This window comes from Alternaria conjuncta, assembly GCF_024043145.1.
Source record: "Alternaria conjuncta strain BMP 0040 chromosome Unknown scaffold_4, whole genome shotgun sequence".
NCBI lineage: Eukaryota > Fungi > Ascomycota > Dothideomycetes > Pleosporales > Pleosporaceae > Alternaria > Alternaria conjuncta.
The window spans coordinates 202,409-227,156 of NW_026250093.1; the positions used below are offsets into that span (position 1 = coordinate 202,409).

At 28.2% G+C, this 24,748-nt stretch overlaps 1 protein-coding gene across 1 annotated transcript; it reads left to right on the forward strand.

Annotated features, from left to right (window-relative positions):
• Positions 1-1,080: 1,080 nt before the first annotated feature.
• Positions 1,081-1,965, forward strand: J4E85_002889 (uncharacterized protein; the record flags this gene model as incomplete). The annotated part of the gene is made up of 1 exon (XM_051467162.1): positions 1,081-1,965. One exon carries the CDS (start codon positions 1,081-1,083, stop codon positions 1,963-1,965), a length of 885 nt encoding a protein of 294 aa, XP_051328321.1.
• Between the last annotated feature and the right edge of the window lie 22,783 nt (positions 1,966-24,748).

The window sequence follows — 24,748 nt, forward strand, 5'->3', positions numbered from 1 at the left end:
TTCTTTTCGTACCGGTCGACTGTGTCGCGAAATGCCAGGTTGTAGCTTAGTATCTGAACTTTCAGTTCTGTGGGAAGCTTGGTCCAACCGGTAGCGAAAGACGTGTCGAGCGGCTGGGAAGGTATGAGCCATGTATCGTGGTGAGGTCGGAGGTATACCGCGTTGGTGCAGGTCAATTGTGTGACGCTCTTGATGATGGTACTAGCACTGACTACATGTAACGCCGAGGGCGCGCTGACCCAAAGCCATGATCCTGCAGGCATTTGAAGCGGTGTGCGAATGCAGAGAGGCGAGTCTTGGGACAGACCGAGCGCAGCCGTACATGAGGCAGATGGTGGTGAGCAATCTGGCGGCTCTGTAGTTCCGAAAGCGTGGGCACGCGATGGTGTTTGACTGGTATGGAAGTAAATTACATCCATGGCTTGTATTTCCGAGAGGCAAGTAGAAGCTGACGGGGTAGTTTGGGAGTATGCCCAGATGTGGTGGATTGCTCGGGTTGTAAGGAACTGAGGTGCTCCAGCCTGCTAACAGCGAAAAAGCAGATGTGTAAGGATTAGGCGCCTTGAAAGTGATCAGGCAGTAGCGTATAGAGGGAATCACAATTAGGGCTTCAATTGCACGAACACAATCTTCACTCCGAAGCCCACAGAATTGCGCAATATCTCTCTCACGCCACCATCAGGGAATTTGCTCACCCCGTCGTGTAGGTGAAAGCTTTTTTTCGAATCAAAGAATAGATTTGCATTGAAGCCTTCACTCATTACAGTTTTGAGGCGCGAGGCCTCGAATGGACTCAATTCGAGCGCCTAGAATTCACAAGCTGTATGTCAAGAGCCGTGTAAGCTACGATTCAATATGAACAACATACAAATGCGCTGTGAATTGTACTACAGTCATTGTGAGTGGTCAGCTTCACAGCGAGTAGATACCAATATAAGTCCGAGTTTTATACCAAGATGGAGTTATATAACTAACCTCAGCCTTTGCTCTTGAGGCTTATCGCGCCTTTCAGAGACATCCTAAAAGCAATCGTATCTTCGCAGTACTCCTTGAAAATAAGGTGCACATACTGCACGAGCCATGTCCGCCCCAACCCCAGAGACAACATCAGCGCATGCACAAGGAAAGACTTCAGGGCAAGATGAGGAATTTGAAGAAGTAATAGAAATCCACTGGCCTATGGAAATACCCAGACAAGCTAGTTTCGCCGTGTACTCATCCCAGCCGTTGGTAATATCAGCACCCAGCTCGATGCAAATACACGCGTTGACACCGATCCATATTCAATCCGACAGCAAACTTACGATTTCGCCGGCTGGCCCCGCAACACCAGGATTCGCAAGGGGCTGGAGCAAGTTACCAACCGAACTGAAACTCGAGATACTTCGCAATAACCTCCTGTATCCCTCTCCACTCTGGCCAGCAAACATCAACACCGTAATACGCAGGGAGCTGTTCCCGTACCTGAGGATGACACCAGACATCGCTGAGATGGCCAAATCCGTATTCTACCAAGAGAACAAGTTCGTCATGCAGTTCACCAACTCGCTACATTTTCCAAACTCGATACTGGCGAAGCCTCCCATGGGTATACGGCCTCAGCTCCGTCATATCACTTTCCAGACTCGTCTGTGCGAATTCGACTGGCAGATACTACGAGCAATGTGCGGAGAAGATCGTGCTGGCTTCACGGGACTTGTTCATCTCAAAGTGAGATATTTGTCAGGTGAGGATGCAGCAATCCTCGAACTTGCTAAGGATGACCTGGTACGGAGGCCCATGTCTTTCGACGAGTGCTATTTATTGCGCCGAGGAGAACCCGTGAATCTGCCGTTTGACGGCGTAGTTACGTTTGATCGGTCGGGCTTTGTGGGACGTCGAAACCCTGAGGAGGATGAAGCGCAATGGGAATTGACGCGTCGCGTCGAAGGGTTTGTGACGAGGGATATTACTTTCACTAAATAACAAGCGTGAAATGTAGTGTAGACTACTGAAATTGGATTGATTCATGATAAGCGTGCACGACACCTGTATTGAGTTAGATGACTGCGGTTCCGGCGATGCCTGACGGGGACCTCGGAAAGGTGACGATGTGTGACGTCATCACCCGATTATCTAATCGCCAGCCCCCTTCACACCCCCGCTACTGCTGGCGAAGGACTAGCTGAACCCAAATTCACTCCAAGCTCTAGATATTAAAAAAAACTTGAGACCACGTTGTACATAGTTGGTCAAGCGATCAAACAGCATCGCGAGAAACAGCACCCAAAATGGTGCTTGGTACCTAAGCACATCAGACATAGGTAGGTAATGATTGGCGTTGGCTAGGAGCTAATACCAATGGTAGGATAGCGATTTGGGTAAAACAAATACAGTAACGAAATACATCTTGCAGCAAACGAAGTGCAGACCGCAATGGTAATGCAATTGGTAAAAGAGCAAGCCAAGATTCGTGCACTTCGCGCTCTCCAACCATACTACGTACTAACCATACCAAGTGACAACTCTACTATTTCCGGAGCATGCGCTGCAACGTGTGTTGGATGATTTTCGCGCAAGAACCACCACAAATACCCGATCCGTCGCCACCCGAGCATTCCATACCTCGGACCTCAACCACAATCTTTTTCGCATCGACGTTGCAGGATGTACCTCGGAGCCCCTTTCTAGCATCTTTGCGGCGCTGTTTGAGTGTAAGTCCACACCAACGCCCTGATGAATAACGACCCCTAGCCATGAAGCAAGTCTCGTCTTTACCATCATTTTCAAGAGTGACGATGATCTTGAGCACCTGGGGGTGGAAGTACTGCTGCCAGTGCACGGGATCTGAGGCAGGGGTATCCTCGGGGATACGGGTGACATCAGCCGTGTGTTCACCCAAAGTAAATAGGATCTCGGACGGCTTCCATCTATTAGGGACTAGGAACAGCCAGTCGCTATCTAGCTTAAAGATATCTTAAAGGTACCAAGGGTCGCTATTGTAGCGCTCCAGCTGAAATCGCAGATCTAAAGTCAAATTACGCACTAGTGAGGCGACTAGCAGACTTAGATATTTAAAGCTGTACATCGCTCTACAAGAATTAAAGAGTAGCGTGTTCGTTTTCAATAGCCTAATAACAAATTTATTCTTCTTCTAGTAGACATCTATAGCTAGGTTGTATAACTATTTGTTAATACTAGTAAGTTAAATAAGACAAGCTATATACACTAAGTGTATTAGAGCTGTAATAGGTTTATTAAATACAAGACAATATCTAAGAATTTACATTAATAGCTTATTAGATAAGGCTAGAAATTATAATAGAATAATATTAGTTTACGTTATTTCTACTAATATTTTATAAGACTTAGAAGAAAAGATACCTTAAAGAGCTTGTATAGGCTCTATAATTATTTCTAATATACTATACTATAAAGGTTAAGATATTAAATAAATAAAACAAAATAGTATTTAATTAAGATTACTAGTAGATTACTTCTTAGCTTATACAGAACTTTATATTTAATATACTAGTACTAAATAAACTAGATAATCTAAATAATTAACTAAATAACCTATTACTTATAATAGCTACTTAGCTATTTTTACTATATTTTTTTACTTTTTTTATTTATACTAATATTAAATAAAAATCTTATATTTAGCTAGAATAGCTAGTACCTACTTATATTATACTTTATTATTAAATATAGTACTTAAAATAGCTTACTTATAAAGTATTAGCTAAAAGTCTAGTAGCTAAAGTTAATAAACTAAATCTAATACTACTACTTTTTTAGTAATTAAGAAGTTCTTAGCTACTAAGTTATTACTTATAAGATATTAGCTATATATATAATAGTTTAGTTTCTAGCTTCTTAGGTCTACGTTAGCCTAATATCTTTATATATATATATTTTACTCTTAAGTACTTTTTCTAAGCCTTACTATAATAATATTATAATTTAATATAATATTATTATCTAATCTCTATATAACTTTTATATATTATTATAGTCTCTAATTTTTAATAGTAACCTAGCACGCTAGCTAGTTACTCTTCTAAGATCTACACTAATTATAACTATATTACTAATTCTCTAGTTCTTTATTAGTAATACTCTTATTAAAAATATCTTTTATATTCTCTTCTATAACGCTAGTTCTATTTTAGATATATTAAGCGTCTACCTAGATACTACTCTTTTATTTACTAAATCTACTATAGCTTCTACTACTTATAGTTAGCGTAGCTTTTAGTAGTTTTAGTTCTTATACTATACTACGCTTATTATATAAGAGTCTTTAGTAACTATAGCCTATAGCTTATAAAACTTTTATTAGATCTTTCTCTACTCTTATAAATTCTCTAACTTATAAAAGAATAGTTTTTTCTTATTTCTAGGCGCTTTTAAGAATAGCTTCTAGTATATTAACTTTATAGATAGTAGCTACTTTATAGATTCTAAAGCTAAAAATAATAAAGTTAACCTTACTTAGATCTATTATACTATTAATAGTAACTACTATAATAACTTAGCTAAGCTACTCTTAGATAACTATAAAAGCGTTTTCTTTCTTAAGAATTTACTTAACGTTACTAAGACCTATAGTAGTAGTAATAAGTAGCTCTATTATATATCTTTTACTAACCTACTTAGCTATATTACCTATAGTAGCGCTTATTATCTAGACTATCTACTTAGATATATTAATAAGTCTAATACCTTTTATATAGTTAAGACTAACGTTCTATATAATACTCTTATTACTTATTATAATATAGCTCTAGATAATTATTATAATTATAGAGAAAATTAAGCTAGAAATAATAGATTTAGATAATTAGAATTATAATTACTACTCTTATAAGATTAGACAAGAGTAGTATAATATATATAGGCAAGCGCGTAAAATACTAGTATAAAAGAGAGAAAGTACGTAATTAACCTAATAGGTACTTAAATACTTATTACAATATACTCTCTAGGTAAGCTATATTATATATAGATTATCTATTTTTAGCTACGCGCTACTTATATAAGTATTACATAATTAAGTAGAGCTATACGCGCCTAAGCGCGCGTAATAATAATAAAGCTAGTATCTACTAATATTTTTAGCTTTAATAATTACTAAAATACTAACTATAAGTACTATCTAGAAGCTCTTATCTTACTCTAAAGCGTCTACTAGTTACTATATAAAGCTCTAGTAGCTTATAAGATTATCTCTAAAGTGCTCTAGATACTTATAGTACTAGTTACTACTTCTAGTAAGTAGTCTAACTATAAGCTAATAGCTTATTAGTCTATAAGCTACCTAACTTATTAGTAGACGCTTACTATAGCTATTTATATAAATTCTTTAGCTAATAAGTAGTAAAAATAAGTTTAATAGTATTTAGTAGCTATAGCTACTAGCTAAGCTACTTATACTTACTATAATACTACTACTACTACTACTACTAAAGAGGCCTCTACTTCTTAAAATAAAAAGAAGTAAGCTTTAAGCGTAGTAGTGCGCAAAGAATAAGAGAAGAAGAAGAAGTAGTCTAGGCTCTTTATTAGTACTCTCTCTCTATTATATTTACTAAGAGTAATACTTTATATTAGGTATATCTAAAGCGCGCTTACTAGTTATAGTAAAGAACTTTGCTTTAACTAAGTAAGTAAAAAGAATATTTAGTATAAGTAGTATAGTTATAAATACTTATATAACTCTATATAAGTCTTTAAGCTTCTAAACTACTATTTACTTACACTAACTATTTATAGGCCTAAGATTATAGAGCTAATAGCTTTTAAGTTTATCTACTCTCTCTAGTTTAGAAGTAAGTAGAAATAAAATAAGCTATATATAGCTATTAAGTTTCTTCTAAATAAAGAAAGAGTTTATAAAATTAGCGCTTTACTAATATAGGCTAAGTAGCGTAAGATAGCTTATAGTTATATAGAGACTAAAGCTAAGATAGATAATGTAGCTTTAATAGCCTCTAGTAAAGTTAAGAGCTCTAAGTAAGTATCTTTTCTACCTATACTCTTAGTTTTAACTAGTAAGGCTAAGTAGTTAGAGTATATAGTAGCTTAATAGAAGCTTCTTTACGCTAGCTATATAAAGAGGTAGTAAGCGTTTAGAGAGAAGGTAAGATCTCTTTATCTAGTTATAGAGCGCCTAGAGTAGAGCCTAGTACTACCTTATAAATATATAATTAGACTTACTAATCTTTTTTATACTTATTACTTACCTATAAGCCTTAATTAGTATTTTTATAAGCTACCTATCTAAGGTTTAGCTACTTCTTAAAAGTTTTAAACTTCTACTTAGATAAGTACTTAATAAGTCTATCTACTAATATATTAATAGTAAGCTTATAAAGTACTTTAAAAGAGCTCTTACTATACTTCTAGTAAAGCTATATATTCTAGATATTAATATAGTAGAGCTTAGTAAAGATTCTTTTATTACTTTCTACTATAAGCCTAATAGTCTATTAATTATTATAAAAGATCTACTAGGCACTAGTAATAAGTAGCTAAAGCTTAGTAAATAAGCGCTTTAAGGCTATAGTCTCTTTAGTAATAGCTTTAAAAGTAAAAAGCTCTACCTTAGTAGTTAAGATTATAACTATTAACTAGTAAGTAGCCTACTATATAATTAGGCCTCTAAATAGCGTTATAATAAACCTATAAAAGAAGCAGCGCGTTTTAGTATTATCTATAAAGCTTATATCTTTATAAATCTAAAGCTTCTTATCTAACTTTATCTCTCTACTATATATAATACTTTTATATTATAAGTAGTATAGATATATAATAAGATACTCTACTACCTTAAGATAAGCTAAAGAGAAATTAGTTAGAAACTAAAAGAGCTAAAAAACTATATACGTAACATTAGAGTATATTATAATAGTAGAGTATAATACTAAGCTAATACGCTCTTAATAAGCTTTAATTTTCTACTTTAAAGCGTTCTTTTAGTACTTTAAAAGCTTACTAGCTAGTAGAGGTATCTTTAGAAAGTAGCTACTATCTTTAAGACTAAACTTCTTTATAACTTTATTAAAGTAGATATTATAAAGTAGTAAAATAGTGTCTATAGAGTAATTACGTATAATACGTACCTCTAAGAACTAGTTTACTACTTCTTTATTATTAATCTTATAGGTTTTCTTAATTCTACTAAGTAGCTTAGTTACTTCTAGGTAGTATAACTTAGTAAATATAAGTAAAATATTATCTATATAGAAGAGTATAAAGACACGTTAAGTAGTATTATAGTATAAATAAAGCTTCTTCTTACTAGCTTATAGGCTAAGCTTTAAAAAAGTATTTAAGAAGTTATTATACTAGAGAAGAGAGCTCTTATATATACTATAAAGAGCTTTCTTAAGCTTAGCGTAGTAGCTCTTTCTCTAAAAGCTATCTAGAAGCTTATAATATACTAGCTTTTTACTACTAACTTTAGTATTTAAGAAAGCTACTATAATATTAAGCTACTAGATCTCTATATTAAATTTAGCAGTAATAGCTATTACTAGATAGAAGAATTATATAGTAAGTATAGTAGTATAGATTAAGTAGAGTATATTCTTAGTCTATATATCTCTATATACTATAAAGCGTGTCTTATACTTTATAAAGTAGCTATTCTTATCTACTTTATATATAAAGACCTACTTAAGTAGTAGAGAGTATTTTTTACTACTTATATACTCTACTTTCTTCTAGATATTAGCTATAAGTAGTATATTAATCTTCTAATATACTACTATCTTAAACTTATCTCTATAGAGATAGTTATAGAGGTACTTCTAAAGCGTTAGAAGCGCTAGAAGGTTATTCTAATAGACTTAGTCTTTATTAAGCTTATTTATAATTATAGTAGTAATAATATAATATAGTATTACGTATATATAGTCTAATAACTAATTAGAAGCGCTATAGTAAGTCTCTAAGTTATTAAGCTACTTAGAGTTAAATAGTAAAGCGTAGATACTTATACCTCTAAGATTATTATAATTATTATAACTACTTAGGTAATACTTACTTCTATATATTAGAGGTCTATAGACCTTTTTTATATACTTACGCTTAGTAAGTAGATTTTATAAATTAGGTAGAAAGCTATTAAGTACTCTTTTATTCTAAGAGACGTTTATTACTATAGATAATAGAAGTCTATTATCTTAGAAGTTATTTCTCTACGCACCTAATAAGCTTACTAATCTAGTTACTATAGACTAGTACTTACTAGAATTAACACGTCTATTACTAAGCTACTTAGTAATACTTATTATAATAGAAGGCTCTAGTATAGCCTCTAGTAATAGTAGTTTTATAGCGCGTTTAGTAAGCCTTATATATACTCTCTACATCTCTCTAGCCTAGAGATCTACTTATATAAGACCTAACTCTTTTAGATAAGCTTCTAATAGGCTATTAAGTAGCTTATCTATTTAGTTAAGTAGTAGCTTACTATTATCTATATTATCTTACTAAGAAAGTAATAAAAGCTTATTATAAGCCTCTACTACGTTCTTCTACTTATTCTTATAGAGAATATTAACTATAATATAAGTGTTTTTCTTAGAAGGCTTCTACTCTCTACTACTATAAAAGAGCTACTTATTAAACGTTATATTACGCGTAGTAAACACTTCTCTTAGTAATAGAACTTATATATAGTATATATTAGAAGCTTAATAGTCTACTAAATAACTAATATATTCTCTAAGTAGTGTTTTAAAGCTCTTTAGCTTACGTCTAGCTACTCTATTCTTATTTAAGAGATAGGCGTAATATCTATAGGCGTATATACTACTCTAATTAAGTTATAGATTAGTAAAAGCTCTTTTTATAAGCTTAGGCTAATACTATCTAAAGTATTCTATAAACTACTACTCTAACTTCTTATTAGAAGAGTATAAGATATAGGTATATAAAAGGCTTATATTATAGAGCTAAGTAGTAGTAAGCGCTACCTCTATCTAGAGGTGCTTAGGTAGATTAGCTTTTTCTCTTATCTTAATCTATTTAGTAATAATCTCTTATCTAGCTCTTTTAGCTACTCTATTAGACTTATAAATATAAAAAGAAGTAGGCTCTAGCGTAATACTATACTTTTTTACCTATATCTTATAGCGTAAGTTACTACGCTATAGATTAGTTAAAGAGTTATTATTAGAGCTAATTTTTATAATAAGTAAATAATAATAAGTTTAGATAAGCGCTTAAAACTTCTTAAGAGCTCTTATTATCTTCTCTATCTTCTTAAAAAAGAGTAGATAAAGATAAACTTTACTACTATACTTATTCTTAATAAGTAGAATCTACTTCTTTTCTAAGCGCTCTTTAGGTATATTAAAAAGGTTCTACGTAATTCTCTAAAAAAGTTAAAAAGCTTACTTCTTTAGCTAATAAGAGATAACTTACTTTATATAAAATAAAGTGTAGAACTTATACTATACCTACGTAGGCTCTTTAATTTTTACTCTTTAAGTATTATATATAAATACTTTAAGCGCCTTAAAGTCTAAGTAACTAGTATAAGTATACTAAAGATCTTCTAAATTACTGCGCAGCTAAGAGATAAAGCTAAATCTTATTTTAGATATTACGTTTATAATAAGAGTATTATAAATAGTAATTAGCTTATATTCTATAAATATAAGGTTTAGCCTGCGCTATAAAGTAGCTACTATAGTGCTTTTTACTAGTAACTTAGTATAAAGAGTATTATTAAGACCTAGGTACTAGATTCTAGATTAGTTAAGATAAGCTTCTAAGACTATATTAATATAGAAGCGCTTTATAACTATAATACTAGTAAGTATAAGATTAATATATTTACTACTTATAAGCTTAATAAAGCTCTTTAAAATACGTATACTATAACTAAGAATAAAAAAAGCCTATATATCTACTTTAACTATCTTAAGAGTTCTAGCTAGTTTAAAGTCTAATAATAGAGAGAAGTAGTTAACTAAGTAAATAGCTACTCTATTATTAAAGATAGTACTAGCTAAGAGAGAGTAAGCGTTATAGTCTATAGTAAAGTAGATACCTAGTGTTAGCTAAAGTATACCTAAGTTAAGAAGCGTAGTAACTACGCTTCTAAAGTACTTATTATTATTATATAAGCTTTCTAAAAGACTTAGAATAGAGTATCTCTTACTAATAAGCTTTATACGCGCCTTTTTAAAGTACTTTATACTTAAGTATTTAATAATTATATTTTTATTCTCTTATAAGAGCTATTAGAAGTACTTCTACTTAGCTCTAATAGTAGTAAGTATATTATAGCACTTTTTAATAGGCTAGTAGTAAGTCTAAGACTTTAGAGTAGCATAAGAGTAGGTAGTAGGCTTAGCTTAGTTTAGTAACTTAGACTTAGCGCTAGCTTTATTAGTAGATAGAGCTTCTCTAATAAAGGCAAAGATTCTATATAACTTAGAGTAGGCTACCTAATACTATATAAGCGCTAAAAAGAAGATTCTAAGCTAAGAAAGTATAAAGATCTTTATACTAAGCGCCTAAGTAGTAATTATATTATACTTTATCTAAATTACCTAATCTATTACTATTCTAAGTATTAGCGTATTAAGAAAGTTATAGATAGTAAGTATACTATCTACTTTAGAAAGCTTATACGTCTTTACGTGTATATAAAGCGCGTTCTACTTATAGTACTACTACTCTAGGTTAGTCTTTGCTAGCTTAGCCTTACCTAAGTAAGTATAGTAGTTCTTTCTAATCTACTTCTTAGTTATATTATTATAAGGCTATAGTTACGTTTTAAGAAACTTTATAATTACGTAAAGAAACTAGTCTTAGCTTTTAGCTAGCTTAATCTATACTAGAAGTAGTAGAAGTAGGTTAATAGTTGCGTTAACCTACTTCTTAAGCTTTCTAAGCCTACTTTAAGTACTTACTAGAAGAGTAGATTTAAGCTTCTATACTACTAGTTTCTTATTCTAAAGCGCTTTCTTATTACGCTTACTAGTTTCTCTCTCTAGATAGATAGAATAATTAGAAGCTTTAAAAAGGCTATTTCTAAAGAAGAGTATTACTAAGTTAATTTTCTTTTATACTTCTAGAGAGCGCGCGTTAAATTTAAGCTATATAAACTACTTAGACTAAGTAAAGTATTTTTTAAGAATTACGCTACTTATTAGAATAAGTATTAAGCTTACTAAGAGGCTATAGTTACTTATAGCTACTTATAGAAGAGGTAGTAAGTAGCGCGCGTATTACTAACGTACTTAGAGTTATTAGAGAGAAGCGCTACTATAGGCGTAGGTAGTTAATACAAAGAGAGCTATAGAAAGCTAGTTACTTTACTTATTATAAGATAAAAGGTTAAATAAAGATTAGAGAAGTGTCTAAATATATTATTTACAGTATTATTATTATATAGAGAGAGTAATACCTATACTTTAAAGCGCTAGGCTTATAACTATAGAAGAAATTAAGCTAGAAATAATAGATTTAAGTAATTAGAATTATAATTACTACTCTTATAAGATTAGATAAGAGTAGTATAATATATATAGGTAAGCGCGTAAAACACTAGTATAAAAGAGAGAAAGTACGTAATTAACCTAATAGGTGCTTAAACACCTATTACAATAATAATAACTACTATACTAAATATAATATATAGTATAATACTAACTATACCTCTTTCTATAATCTTAAGAATACTTATATTAAGCTACTAAAGTTTTACTTACTACTACTATTAGAAATAAAGCTCTTTTATTATAAGATATTATTATATATACTAAATAACTATAATATTATAGATTATATTATTCTAAAGCCTAACCTCTCTTTAGATAGTTAGTCTATTTTAGTAGTTTATAAAATTAATATCTAAAGATATACTAAATATATTAGTAAGCTAAATAAGATCTTTTTTAAAAGTAGTCTAGCTCTTATATTCTAAAATAGAGTAAAGCTTTATAAGCTTCTTTTTAATACTATCTTCTACCTTAATAATAATATAGTAGTATACTTAGAGTAACTAATAGAGATCTAAGAGAAGCTTACTAATAAATATAATATTACTTACTATCTCTACCTTAAGTACGCTAAAGACTAAAAGTTATTAAGTATTTTTTAGTAATATTTTACTAACTTAGATAGTAAAGTTACTACTTTATAAGAATAGCTACGTACTATATAAAGTAACACTTAAGTCTTAATAGTAAAGCTTAAAAAACGCTATATTACTACTAAGTAATAAGTTAGTTAAATATATAAGTATAAGAATACCTATAAGTAGGTCTATAAAAAGAAATATACTACTTATATTAAGATATACACTAAAATCTCTTATCTTAAGACTTTAGTTAAAAATACTTCTACTACTTTTATAAATAATTCTAATAACTCTAATTTAGAAAACTCTAATAGTCTTATTAGTACTTTATAACTAGGTTATTACTTCTATATAACTAATTAATTAAGCCTTTCTACTTAAACTCTACTTTCTACACTAACTTATAATACTTATTATTCTAAGTAGTCTAAATCTAAGAAGTTTAATAGCTTTATTAGTACTATAGTAGATATATACTAGAAGTAGAAGCTAAATATAATAAGCTAGTTCTACGCTTACGCCTTTACTTTTAAAAGTAATAATATAAAGTAGTTAGACTTTATTTATATAAAGACTAGTAGTACTACTTAGTAGAGTATTTTTATTAGATAGTATATCTCTAATAAAAAATTTATATAGATAAAGTAGGCTTAGAATATTTTTAATACTTACTATAGCTACCTTAATATATATTATAATATCTATACTTTTTATAATAAGAAAGAAACTATAAAGATAAAAGAGAATATTAGCTCTTTTTTAGCCTACTTCTAAGCTAGTATTACTTTTCTCTACTAAAATAATAAAAAGAAGATTCTTTAAATTTATAAGAAAGTATTTACGTATTAGTACTTTTATATTAAGCCTCTTCTTAATAATAAGTAATATACTAATAACTTTACTACTTTTAGTTAGAAGCTTTATTATCTAAAGTAACTCTACTCTACTATCTAGCCTACTTAGACCTAGTCTAAGAATACTAGTAGTAATAGTAGAGGTAGTAGTAGAGGTAGAGATAGTAGTAGAGAAAGTAATAACTATTTCTATAACAGTACTAGTACTATAGAAAGTACTAGTACTTTTTACTTTATTATTAATAAGCTTTATAAGAACTATATTTTAATAAAAACTTAGATTTTTATAAATATAAATTACTACTTTAAGTGCTACTAAAGAGACTATAAGTCTAATACTAATAATACTCTTTATAAGAGTTAGAATACTATTATATCTATAGACTACTTTAAGAAAGTACTTACTACTCTTAATAAAGCTTATAAGATTACTAGAATTTCTATTTCTAAAGCTTTTATCTAGATTAACTTTATATAAAGTTTTACTTTACTAGTATTAGTTACTACTACTAACGCGTATATAGAAAATAAGTAGTTTTTAGTAATAGTTACTTCTAGAAACTTTCTAAGCTTAAGAAATATAATAAAGAAATAATAAAAACTTCTATATTTATACTATATTTTCTTTTTTCTTCTATTAAAGTCTATAATAATAAAAACCTAGACTCTATACTATAAGCTATTCTAGATTAGATTAAGACTCTTAAACGCTCTATAGTCTCTAAAGTTTATATTTCTACTATTATAGCTACTACTATATATAGTAATATATATAAATCTTTTATAGATTAATAGCTAGTCTTTAAAGAAATTATATTCTCTTCTTTATAACTTTCTATTTATATTAAACTTATAAGTAACTTTAGTTATACTTTAATCTTTATTAATAAATCTAATACTTATATATATAATTATAACTTTATCTTACTTTAAGACTTTACTATTTTTAAACTTATAGATAGTTCTCTTATTAGTAACGTCTTCTATATAACTAGAGTAAACGTCTAGTTTAATAACTATAATAAATAAGTTCTTACCTATATTACTAAGCTTAGTAAAGTTTAGATAATTCTTAGAACTCTATAGTTCTAGTTATATAATCTCTAGGTAAACTAGAAGACTATATTAATAATATTTAACTCTAACTATTATATTTATAATTATCTTTATAGATATTAACTCTATATAATAGCTAGTAGCTATTATTATAAACACTTTAGGCTCTTTACTTATAAACTTAAGAAAGCTTACTATTTTAAAGCTTCTTCTCTATTAGATATTAGCTTTATTATAAGCTACGTAGCTACTATCTCTATTTTTTAAGAAAATAATAAAGTTTATATTATATTAATAGAAGAAGTAGAGTGCTTATATAATATAAGTAACTAAGAATAAACTAATATCTAACTTCTATAGATAGTAGAAGTAAAAGTCTTACTAAAAGACTTTAAAAAGTTCTATAACTATATAGAGTAGCTCTCTCTAACTAAAGAAGAGATTCTAGTAAAGCTTTCTAAAGTACTTTATCTTTTTTATTATAGATTTAACCTATATAAAGTAGATAAAGTCTCTTTTTACTAAGATAAACTTAATTATACTATTAATATATAACTTAATCTAGAGATAAGCAGACTATCTAAGCTATTATTCTAATATCTATATCTTTTATTAAGAAATAAAGCTTATATAGTAAAGCTATATATTAATAATATACTTTATAAGAGTTATATTAAATAAAGTACCTCTAAATAGGCTATACTTCTTTTTATTATTAAGAAACTAGGTAGTAGTATTTATATATATATAGACTACTATAGTCTTAATATATATACTATTAAGAACTATAATATACTACTACTTATTTATAATATACTTATAAAGTTATTAAAAGCTTACTACTTCTTTAAGATTAATATAATTATAGCTTTTAATAAGATCTATATAGCTAAGAAATATAAATACTTCTTTATATTTATTATACTTTATAAACTATATTAATATATAGTTATACTCTTTAGTATATATAATAGTCTAGAAACGTTTTAAGTATATATTAATAATATTCTTTATAAGTACCTAAATATAAGGTAAACTTTACGCGTAGAGAGATAGGCTAGTTAGAAGATAGCTTATATTTAGAGTTAAAAATAGTAGATATAAAATCTAAGAAAGAAAAAGTCTAGCTAGATCTATATAGAAAAAGAGAGAGAAAGCTAGTAGAAGCTAGTACTAGATAGTACTAGCTTATAGTAGTAAATATCTTTTTTAAAGAGTCTAGTAGCTTTAGTAGAGTCTAGTAGCTTTAGTAGAGTCTAGTAGCTTTAGCAAAGTCTAGTAGCTTTAAAAATAGAAATATTTAAAGTTAAAGTAAGAAGATAGCTTTAAGTAAACTTATAAAGTTTATAGAGGCTATATTCTTATATATACTTTTCTCTTTAAAAAGGCTATAGCTAGTTCTCTAGCTAGATCTACTAATAGTAAAAGAAAAGAAAAGAAAAAATAAAGAAAAAAGTTAAAATTTTAACTATATTAAAAATTCTTAGATATAGCTTATAGTTTATATAAGCGTACGTATATCTATATAGTTTCTTATATAAAAAAGTATACCTTTAAGGTATTTTCTACTACTCTAACTCTAGAACGTAAAATTTAAGCTAAATAACGTTTCTATACTTTATATAAAATAGTGTTTTAATTAAAGCTATATTTAAGAAGACTTAAGATAGTAGAGTAGAGATACTAAGTAATTAATAGTTAACTATAGCGCTATTTAATAATTAGGTATAGTATATATTAATAGTGTAGAGTTTAGGTAGTAGGCGTAAAAGTAGCTTCTACCTCTTATATATATAAGCCTTTTTAGAGACTTTTATACTAAAATCTTATTACTACTAGCGTAATTAGACTTCTAATTACTAATATCTTTAAGTAGAAAGGTTTAGTCTAAGAGTATATTAAGGCTAAAAGGTTTAGGCTTATTAGAGAATTTCTAGTAAAAAAGTTTAGTATTATAGTAACTAAGATAGTTACTAGCTATATACTAGAAAGCTTTAGAGAAATTAGTCTACTTAATAAGATAAGCCTACTCTTTTTAGATCTTATTTACTTCTAGTAAAGCTATATTCTTAAATAAATCTATAAGCTACTCTTTATAATGCTTACTAGTACTATCTACTACTTCTATACTAACTAGTTAAGTGTAAGCTTAATTAGAAAGAGCCTTAGTAGCTAATAGGCGTAGTAGTTAGAGGTAGAAGACTAGAAATATACTATTTTAAAGTATCTTATTAGAAAGCTTTAATTTATATATACATTCTTTATAAATAATATAGGTAACTATATAGAGGCTAGCTTATTAATACGTAAGTTTTTTAGAACACTACTTAGTTTACTAGTTAGTTATACTTATATAGACTTTATTACTAATAGAGTATAGTAAAACTATATAGTAAGTAGAATTAGCTTAAGTACTTTATTCTTACTATAACTATAGAAGTTATTTCTTTAAATAAGCTACTAAGTTACTATAGTAGTTTATTATTTTCTTAGCCTATAATTATTAGTTCTAGGTAGATAGAGAGAGATTAGCTTTAATATCTTTAACTAGGTAGATACTACTATAGAGGTAGTAGCCTAAGTCTATAAAAAATAAAGTTATACTAATACTTAAATTAACTATATTATTTGCCTAGAACTTAGTAATATAAAGCTAGACAGCCTAGTTATCTTACGTATAGTTAATATATTACTATAAGTAAGTCTTAAGAGACTAATTAGCGCGCTTAGTTTATCTATCTATCTTAGAGTAGTAAGTAGTAAACAGAACGCGTTTAATTCTTAACCTCTAGTAGATATACTTCTAAAATAGAGCTATAAAGTTAGTACTATAATTAGATATAATAGTAAAAGATAGTTTATAATTTTTAAATATATTTATAAAGTAGCGTAAGGCCTTATAAGTAGTCTATCTATAAGTAGAGTAAAAGAGCTTTTATTTAGTTAAGTAATTAATAATAACTAAAATATTTTAATACTCTTTACTATTAAGGTAGAATAGAAGTAAGTCTTAAATAAAATTAATAGTTAGGTCTAACTATTAGGTATAAAGAATAGAAAGTAGCTATAGATAGCTATACTTTTTATTCTATAGGCTCTTTATACGTTTATAAGTAGTATAAGCGTTATAATACTACGTAATAAACTAGCTTATTTTAGGCTAGTAGTAGTAATTATATATTAGATAAAGCGTAGACTAAAGACTTTTATAACTAGTAATCTTATAATTATAATATAGATTAAAAATCTACCTCTAAAGTCTAGCGTCTCTAGAAATATAAAGCTTAGTTTAATTAATAAAAATTTAATAGTTACGTCTAGTACTAATAGAGGTAAGATTAGCTACACTAAAATAGTAGCTATTTTTATAAAACTATTTAGAAAGTTTAGTATTATAACTATTAATAGTAGTAAAAGCTTACTAGGCTATAGAGTTATTCTTATAAGTAGTATCTAAAAGGTTCTTAGTAGAGTAGAAGTTATCTTTATAAGTAGAAAGATTAGAATTATAGACGCCTTTAGGTAGTAGAGTATCTAAGTTATTAAAAATAGTATTTTTATTAGTAAAAACTATATAAAGAATATACTACTATTCTAGATTTAAAGAGAAATTAGATTATATAGTAGAAGCTAGCGTATAAAGAGTAGTAGTAATTGCTAGCTATATGCTTAGTAAAAGTGTCTTTAGCTCTAGAATAATTAAGGTAATAGTATAATGTAGATTTTTAGAGTCTAAGAGAATATCTTAGAGTTAGTAACTAAGTATATTAGCTTTAATATTTTTAATACTAGATGCGTAAGTTATCTTAAAGTTAAACTAAGATAAAAATAAAAACTAGTAGATCTAATATTAGGTAAGCGTCTTAGTAGTTATAAATATTTCTAGGTTTTTATAGTTAGTTACTACTATAATAGAGTAGCTAGAACCTATAAGTTTAGGCTTCTATTTCTTAAATACCTAGATAATTTCTATAAGCTTAAGATTATAGATATTATAGTTATATTCTATAGATAAGTGTTTCTTAGAGAAAAAAGTAATAAATTATAGAACACTCTAACTATTAAGTTACTTTATAACTCTACTAGTAGCCTATATAGATATATTAGTAGTAATATAAATAGGCTTAGAGAGGTTAAAATATTAAAGCACTAGACTCTTATAGAAGGTAGCTTTTAGTATATTAAAAGCTTTCTAATACTTAGAGGTTTATACTAGTAAGTTATAAATAGTACGTGCTTTACTACTAGAATTCTTAATATTTAGTATAACTTTAGCTTTAATTAACTTAGTAAGTAGAAGAGTAATAAAGAAGTAGCGCTTAATAAACTACTAGTAAAAGCCTATATAGCTAAGAAAAGCTAGTAATTCTTTTACGCTCTATAGCTACTTCTAGTTATAAATAGTCTCTACTTTAGATAGATTTATCTCTACACTCTTATTAGTAATAATTATCTCTAAGAATTTAACTCTATTTATATAAAACTTAGATTTCTTAGAGTTAATATAAAAGCTTTATTCTTTTAGATAGGCTAAAACTTTCTTAATATAAGTAATATACTCTTTAATAGTTTCTAAATAGATAAGAATATTATCTAAGTAAGTAGTATAGAACTAATCTAAGTATTTAAAGAGTGCGCTATTAATAGCTTATTAAAAAATTATAGAGGCGTTATAAAGGCTAAAAAGTATAACTTTATACTTATAGATACCTATTTAAGTAGTAAAAGCTATAAGCTACTTAGAACTAGGTTTTATCTAAATATAATAAAAAGCGTAAATAATATTAAACTTAGAAAAAATAGTAGCCTTATTTAGCTTAGCTAGAGTCTTATAGAAGAAGAGAATTAGATACTAGTTTTTAATAGTAGCGTTATTAAGGTTCTAGAAATCTATATATACTTTAATGCTACTATTAGGCTTACTAATAATAAGTAGAGAGTTATAAGTAGAAGAGTTATAAAAGCTAATAAAACTTTTTATTTCTATTTTAATAATATATACTTAGATAGTATTCTCTTACTAGCTAAAGAAGAGGCGTAAATAGTAATTAGAGATCTTAGCTCTAGAGTATAATTTAATCTTATAGTTATACTTAGAATGCTTAGGTAACTAAGACGCAGTAGCCTTATTAAACACTAGAATATAATTAGTATATTTCTTAAAAAGTTTTAGTATTAGAATATTCTTAAGAGTAATCTTAGTAGAAGTACTTATAAACTTAGTATAGTTTTTATCTACTATAGCGCGCTAAAATTAAGAGTTCTAGAGCTCTCTAGTAGCTATTAGATAAATAGTTAAATTCTACTTTTTATATAGCTTTTATATTATCTTAAGTAAAACCTATTAAATATTAATCTTAGAAGTAGGCTTAGGTAGTAGCGTTAGCACTTTAGAATCTATAGACTTAAAGAGAACCTCTACGTAACTAGAAAACTAAAGTAGTAGTAGAGGCTCTATATTCTTAATAGTAACGCTATAGTCTATTAAACTAAAATTCTATCTAGCGTAATTAGAAGGCTAGGTGTTAGAAGAAGTTTCTACTTCTAGAGAGTTATATATATAATAGAAATCTAGTAGGCTAATAGAGCTTATTTTCTTTTTCTTATAAATAACTAATAGTGTAACTCTAGTAAGCTAATATAACTAGTAATAGTACTAGTTAGTAAATTTAATTATTTCTATATAGTAATTAAGTTTAGGTTAGTAGAGTCTTCTCTATTTAAATCTAAGTATAAGATTAAAAAAACTATAAGATTCTACTATATAAGTAGTTATATATTCTACGTAGGTATCTATTTTAAGAAAGAATTTAATCTAGTAGATAATTAATTTAGTAGCTTTACTATTATAGCTCTTATATATAATAGGTTATAATAGTAGAATTAAAGTAAAGGTATAGATTTAGTTTAAAAACTTCTTTAAAATAAAATTACTATCTATACTATTATTAGCTAAAGTCTTACACCTATAAGAAACTACTAGAGTAGAGCTAATAAAAAAAAAAAAAGTAAACTATTCTAAATTATAGAGAGTAATATAGCTAGAGCTAGTAGTAGATATAAAAGTAAATTATATAAAGCTTAGAGTTAAGTAGTAGTTTTTCTACTACTAAACCTAGGTCTATTAAAGCAGCGTACTAGTATTATAGATAGTAAGGCCTATAAATAACTTAGCTAGAGTGTTTTACTATAGCTATAGTTTAACTTTAGAAGGTAGCTTATCTTCTAGAGTTAGTAGTTTTCTAAATTAGATTTAGAAGCGTTTTCTATATTAAAAAGGTTAAACTAGTTATTACTATAGTTAGGCTCTAGAAAAAACCTAGCTTAACGCTAAGTAGCTTTAACTAGTTCTTTCTTAAGCTTCTTAGAGTAATTATAAGTAATATAACTAGGCTAGTAATAAGTAAAATAAACTTTAGGCTTATTATTAGCTAGCTTAAAGGTATAAGGCTTTAAGAAGATTAGCTTAGTAGCGTCTAGCTAACCTATACTTTAATATATAAAAGTATTTTTTACCTTAGAACTCTCTACTATAGTAGCGTTATTAGTAGTAGTAGAACTATAGTAATTATAATTCTAAAAGCGCTTATAGAAAGCTACTCTAGAAGTATAGTTAAAGTTATATATATAGACTATAATAGACTTTAGAAGCTAGTAGAAGGCCTCTAACATAGAAGTAGCCTAAGATAATATATTAAGAAAATTAGCGTAGCGTAATAGAAGCTTACTTATAATTTTAATACTATATAACTTATAAAGAATATAAAGGTCTATAGCTAGTATACTAAAGTTAACCTTAAAAGAAGCCTAGATCTTAGAGTTAGTATAAACATTAATAAGTATATAGAAGTATTAAAGCTAGAATATCTTATTTTTATTTATAGCAAAGAGATTAGAGTTACTCTAGGTCTAATATAGAATAAGAAAGTACTCTATCTTAGTAAAGAAAGTATAGCTATACTATAATTTTAGAGAAGAAAGAGTAATATAAGCTAATCTATTAGTATACTAGTAGATAAATTAGGCCTAAGTCTTAAAATCTTAGAACTACTTACTCTTAGCTATCTAGTAAGTAAATATATTTAAAAAAAATAAGTTTAATAATATAGAGTTACTCTTAAAAAGGCGTAGCTTAGGTAGACTACTATTATTAGCGTCTATATAGACTTATATATTATTTATAAAATACTTTATTTTATAAAGAGTAGGTAGAAGAATAACTACCTAACTCTTAATAATAATAAATTTATTATTCTTAGTAACTATAGATACTAGCTAAGTAAAAGAAAAGAGCTAAGTAGTAAAAGTAGGTTTACTATATTATATAATTAAAGATAGAAATTTAGAAGTAAAATCTAGAGAAGCTTTTATAGAAGTAGAAATAGGTATAACTAAAAGTATTTAAGTAGGTAAATTACTTAATAAAGATAAAGAAAGTTATAAAAGCTATAAATTTATCTATTCTTCTAGAAAAGTATTACGTTAGGTAAAATCTAGTATATTCTTTATCTTAGTAAGTAAAGCTAATAGCTTAGTAGCCTACTTCTGCTAGGTCTTAGCGTTATTAGTAGTGTTATTATACTAAATACGCTCTTTATTAAGCTATATAATTAAGTAAAAGTAATAGATAAAAATATTCTTAAAGTTCTTTTAAAGTAATTTAAAGTTCTTACTTAAGTAAGTATAGTAGTTTTTAGTATTATAATACTCTAAAGTATAGCTAGCTAGAGTATAAAAAAGTCTAGAGGTAAGAGTAGCTAGGTAGTTATAGTCTAAAGTAAAAAACATAGATAAGTTAGTAGCTTCTAGTAGGTATATAAAATAGAAGCTTAGAAAAGTTTACTTATCTAGATTAAACTTAGCTATATACTTAGTAAGGTAGTTCTAGATAGTTTCTACAAAACGTAAGTAAAATATATATAGATTATTAATATCTAAAAGCTAGTTACTAGAATAGCTAAGTATACATTAGAAAAAATTTCTCGAGTTTTAGTTCTAGCGATTACCTAAGTTCTACCTAGCAAAACTACTGTTATTCTACTTCTTCTACACTATTCTATATTAACTATAAGGTTCTAGCCTACTCTAAATTGCAAGCCTTTACTCTAGCTCGTCTATTACGCGCCTATATTAGTTCTACTAGTTCTTATTTAAATACGCAAATTACTAATATTCTACCTAGCAAAACTAGCGCTGTTCTAACTATTTTAAACTTTCTATATTAACTATAAGGTTCTAGCCTACTCTAAATCGCGAGCCTTTACTCTAGCTCGCCTATTACGCGCTTACGTTAGTTCTAGTAGCACCTAACTAAACTTGCAAATTGCCTACATTCTGCCTAGTAAAACTATTATAGTTCTAGGTGTTCTGCCGCTAAGTATAACGTTACTTCTACCTTTTTAAAAATGTATATATTATTTTCTCTTTAATATATTATAAGACTTATAGAGTTACATTTGCATTTTAGTATAGTTATACTTCTTTATCTATGTAATTACGCTGTAGCTTTACGCAAGTATAACCTAACTATATAGCTCTATATACGCCTTTCTATATATATTAGTAAAGCCTCTACTACCTTCTATATTAGCGAGTAGCTAGTTTTAGAATTTAGCTTCTACTATAAGTTCTCTACTAAAGCTAGTACTCTACGTTATCTTTATAGCTCTAAAACTAATAGCGTTCTTATTATATCTATTTATAAATAGATTAATTACTACGTTATTATTAATATCTATATAGATCTTGTTATAGTCTATTAACTTGCGGCGCAGCCTTGCAAGTAGTAGGTAACTAATCTAGTAGCTGTTACTATTGCGCATAATAGAGTATATTCTTACGTTTAGGCTCTACTCTAGAAAGTAAACGTTCTCTACTACAACCTATTTGTTGTTCTTTAAGTTAATATTAGTAAGTAGTTAGCTAGTAAAAGAGAGATCTATTGCGTTGCTATAGGTAGTCTTTATATATATAGCTAACGTTGTACTATTTATAAGCGCTAAAAGAGCTAGAGTTAGTATTACCTTAGATAGAGTAGAGAGGTTGCGCGTACGCCTAGTATAATAGAGAATAAGCATTGTATTTAGGTTGTGTAGGTAGAAACAGTTAGTCTTAAAAGTAGTTAGTATTATATTAAGTAAAATACAAAGGTTTATACCTAAATTAATGCCTAGCGCAAGCGTATTATATAGTAATATATATCTAACTTAAGCTGTTAATAGTAGCTACTCTAGAGAGGTAGTTTTATAGCGTAGTTAATTGTTAGTAAGTATTAGTAATACTAGCGTAATAATGCTAGAGCAGAGGCAGCGTGTAATAAGTAAGGTAAATTTTAGCTAGAATAAGATCTAGTAACGTTAGGCTAGTAGTGTTACGTTGTTTGCGTTTACGTTTATTATTAGATTATATTTAGTTGTCTAGTAACGTTAGTGTTAAGGCAGCCTCTCTCTCTCTTACTAGAATAAGATACCTCTTCTCTATCTTACTTTATTATAAGAGTATCTATTACTTACTCTACAGCACATAATACTCTTAGTAAAGTCTTAGGTTTTGCGCTAGTTAGCGCTTGCTTACTAATTCTATAGGCTAGATTTTAGTAGTACCTACTCTATCTTTACGCTCTTATTAATAACCTAATAAATCTACTTTGCTTGTACGCTTATTACGCAACAACTATTAGGTATTATAGTTATAGAGCTCTCTAAGAGAGACATGCAAGCCTAGTAGAAGACTACCTTCTATAGCTTCTGTATAAGTTTACTACTTAGTGTTATTACTTTAATTGCTAATTTCTTTTATAGTAAACTACTACGCTCTTACTACGTAGATAGTCTTTTCTAACTAGTTCTAGGCTAATCTTATTACCTTTGTTAAGCGCAGTTGTAGCTAGAGCGTTTGCCTACTAATAGGCCTCTATAAGTTCTACGTTACTAATAAACTTAGCACCTACTTCTTATAGAATTAATAGCACTAGAACGCAAGTAAGATTTAGCTACAGTAATCTAACTATCTACTTTACTACTTCTTCTCTAATCTATATTACAAATAGGTAAATCTTAGATAGAAAATAGGCAAGAAGCTAAAGTTTAGCGCTATATTATAGAGCTATAGAGGTTAATAGTCTATTTTTAAGCATTTTCTTAAGAGCACTATGTAGCTTAACCTAGTAATAGGTTAGAGTTACTCTCTCTATATTAAGTACGCTTAGCAGAGTAATAATAAGAACTCTAACTACTTTGTCTACTACTCTATTAAGGCGTAAGACTAGTGCTATAGCTACTATACTTGTAGCACTAGTTATAATAGTTTTCTAAGGCCTAGTAAGTTAAAGAATAGGTTGCGTTTAAGAGCAAATCTAAACAATTTAGCGCTAGGCTCTCTATCTTTCTTAACTTACGCAACTTTGTATTATCTATTAGCTAGTGTTACTTTATCTTCTACGTCTTTAGCGTTCTTTTCTTCTTAGCTCTAGTAGTAGTTATTATTCTTATTATCTCTATTTTCTCTATTTAGACGTAGCAGAGCTAGTATAACTTTTAGAGGTTTGTCTTTGTTATTATTACTATTCTAAGTTCTACGTTTATCTTTCTCTGCGTTACTAGAGCGCTACCGCGTACATTAGTCTACTATGTTTAACTTTAGAGTAGGTAATATAGAGAGGTTAACATTAAGAGGTATAGAGGCTATAATTTTAACGCTTTCTACGTTATTAAATTGCGTATTTAGTAGTAAAGAAGACCTAACTATTTAG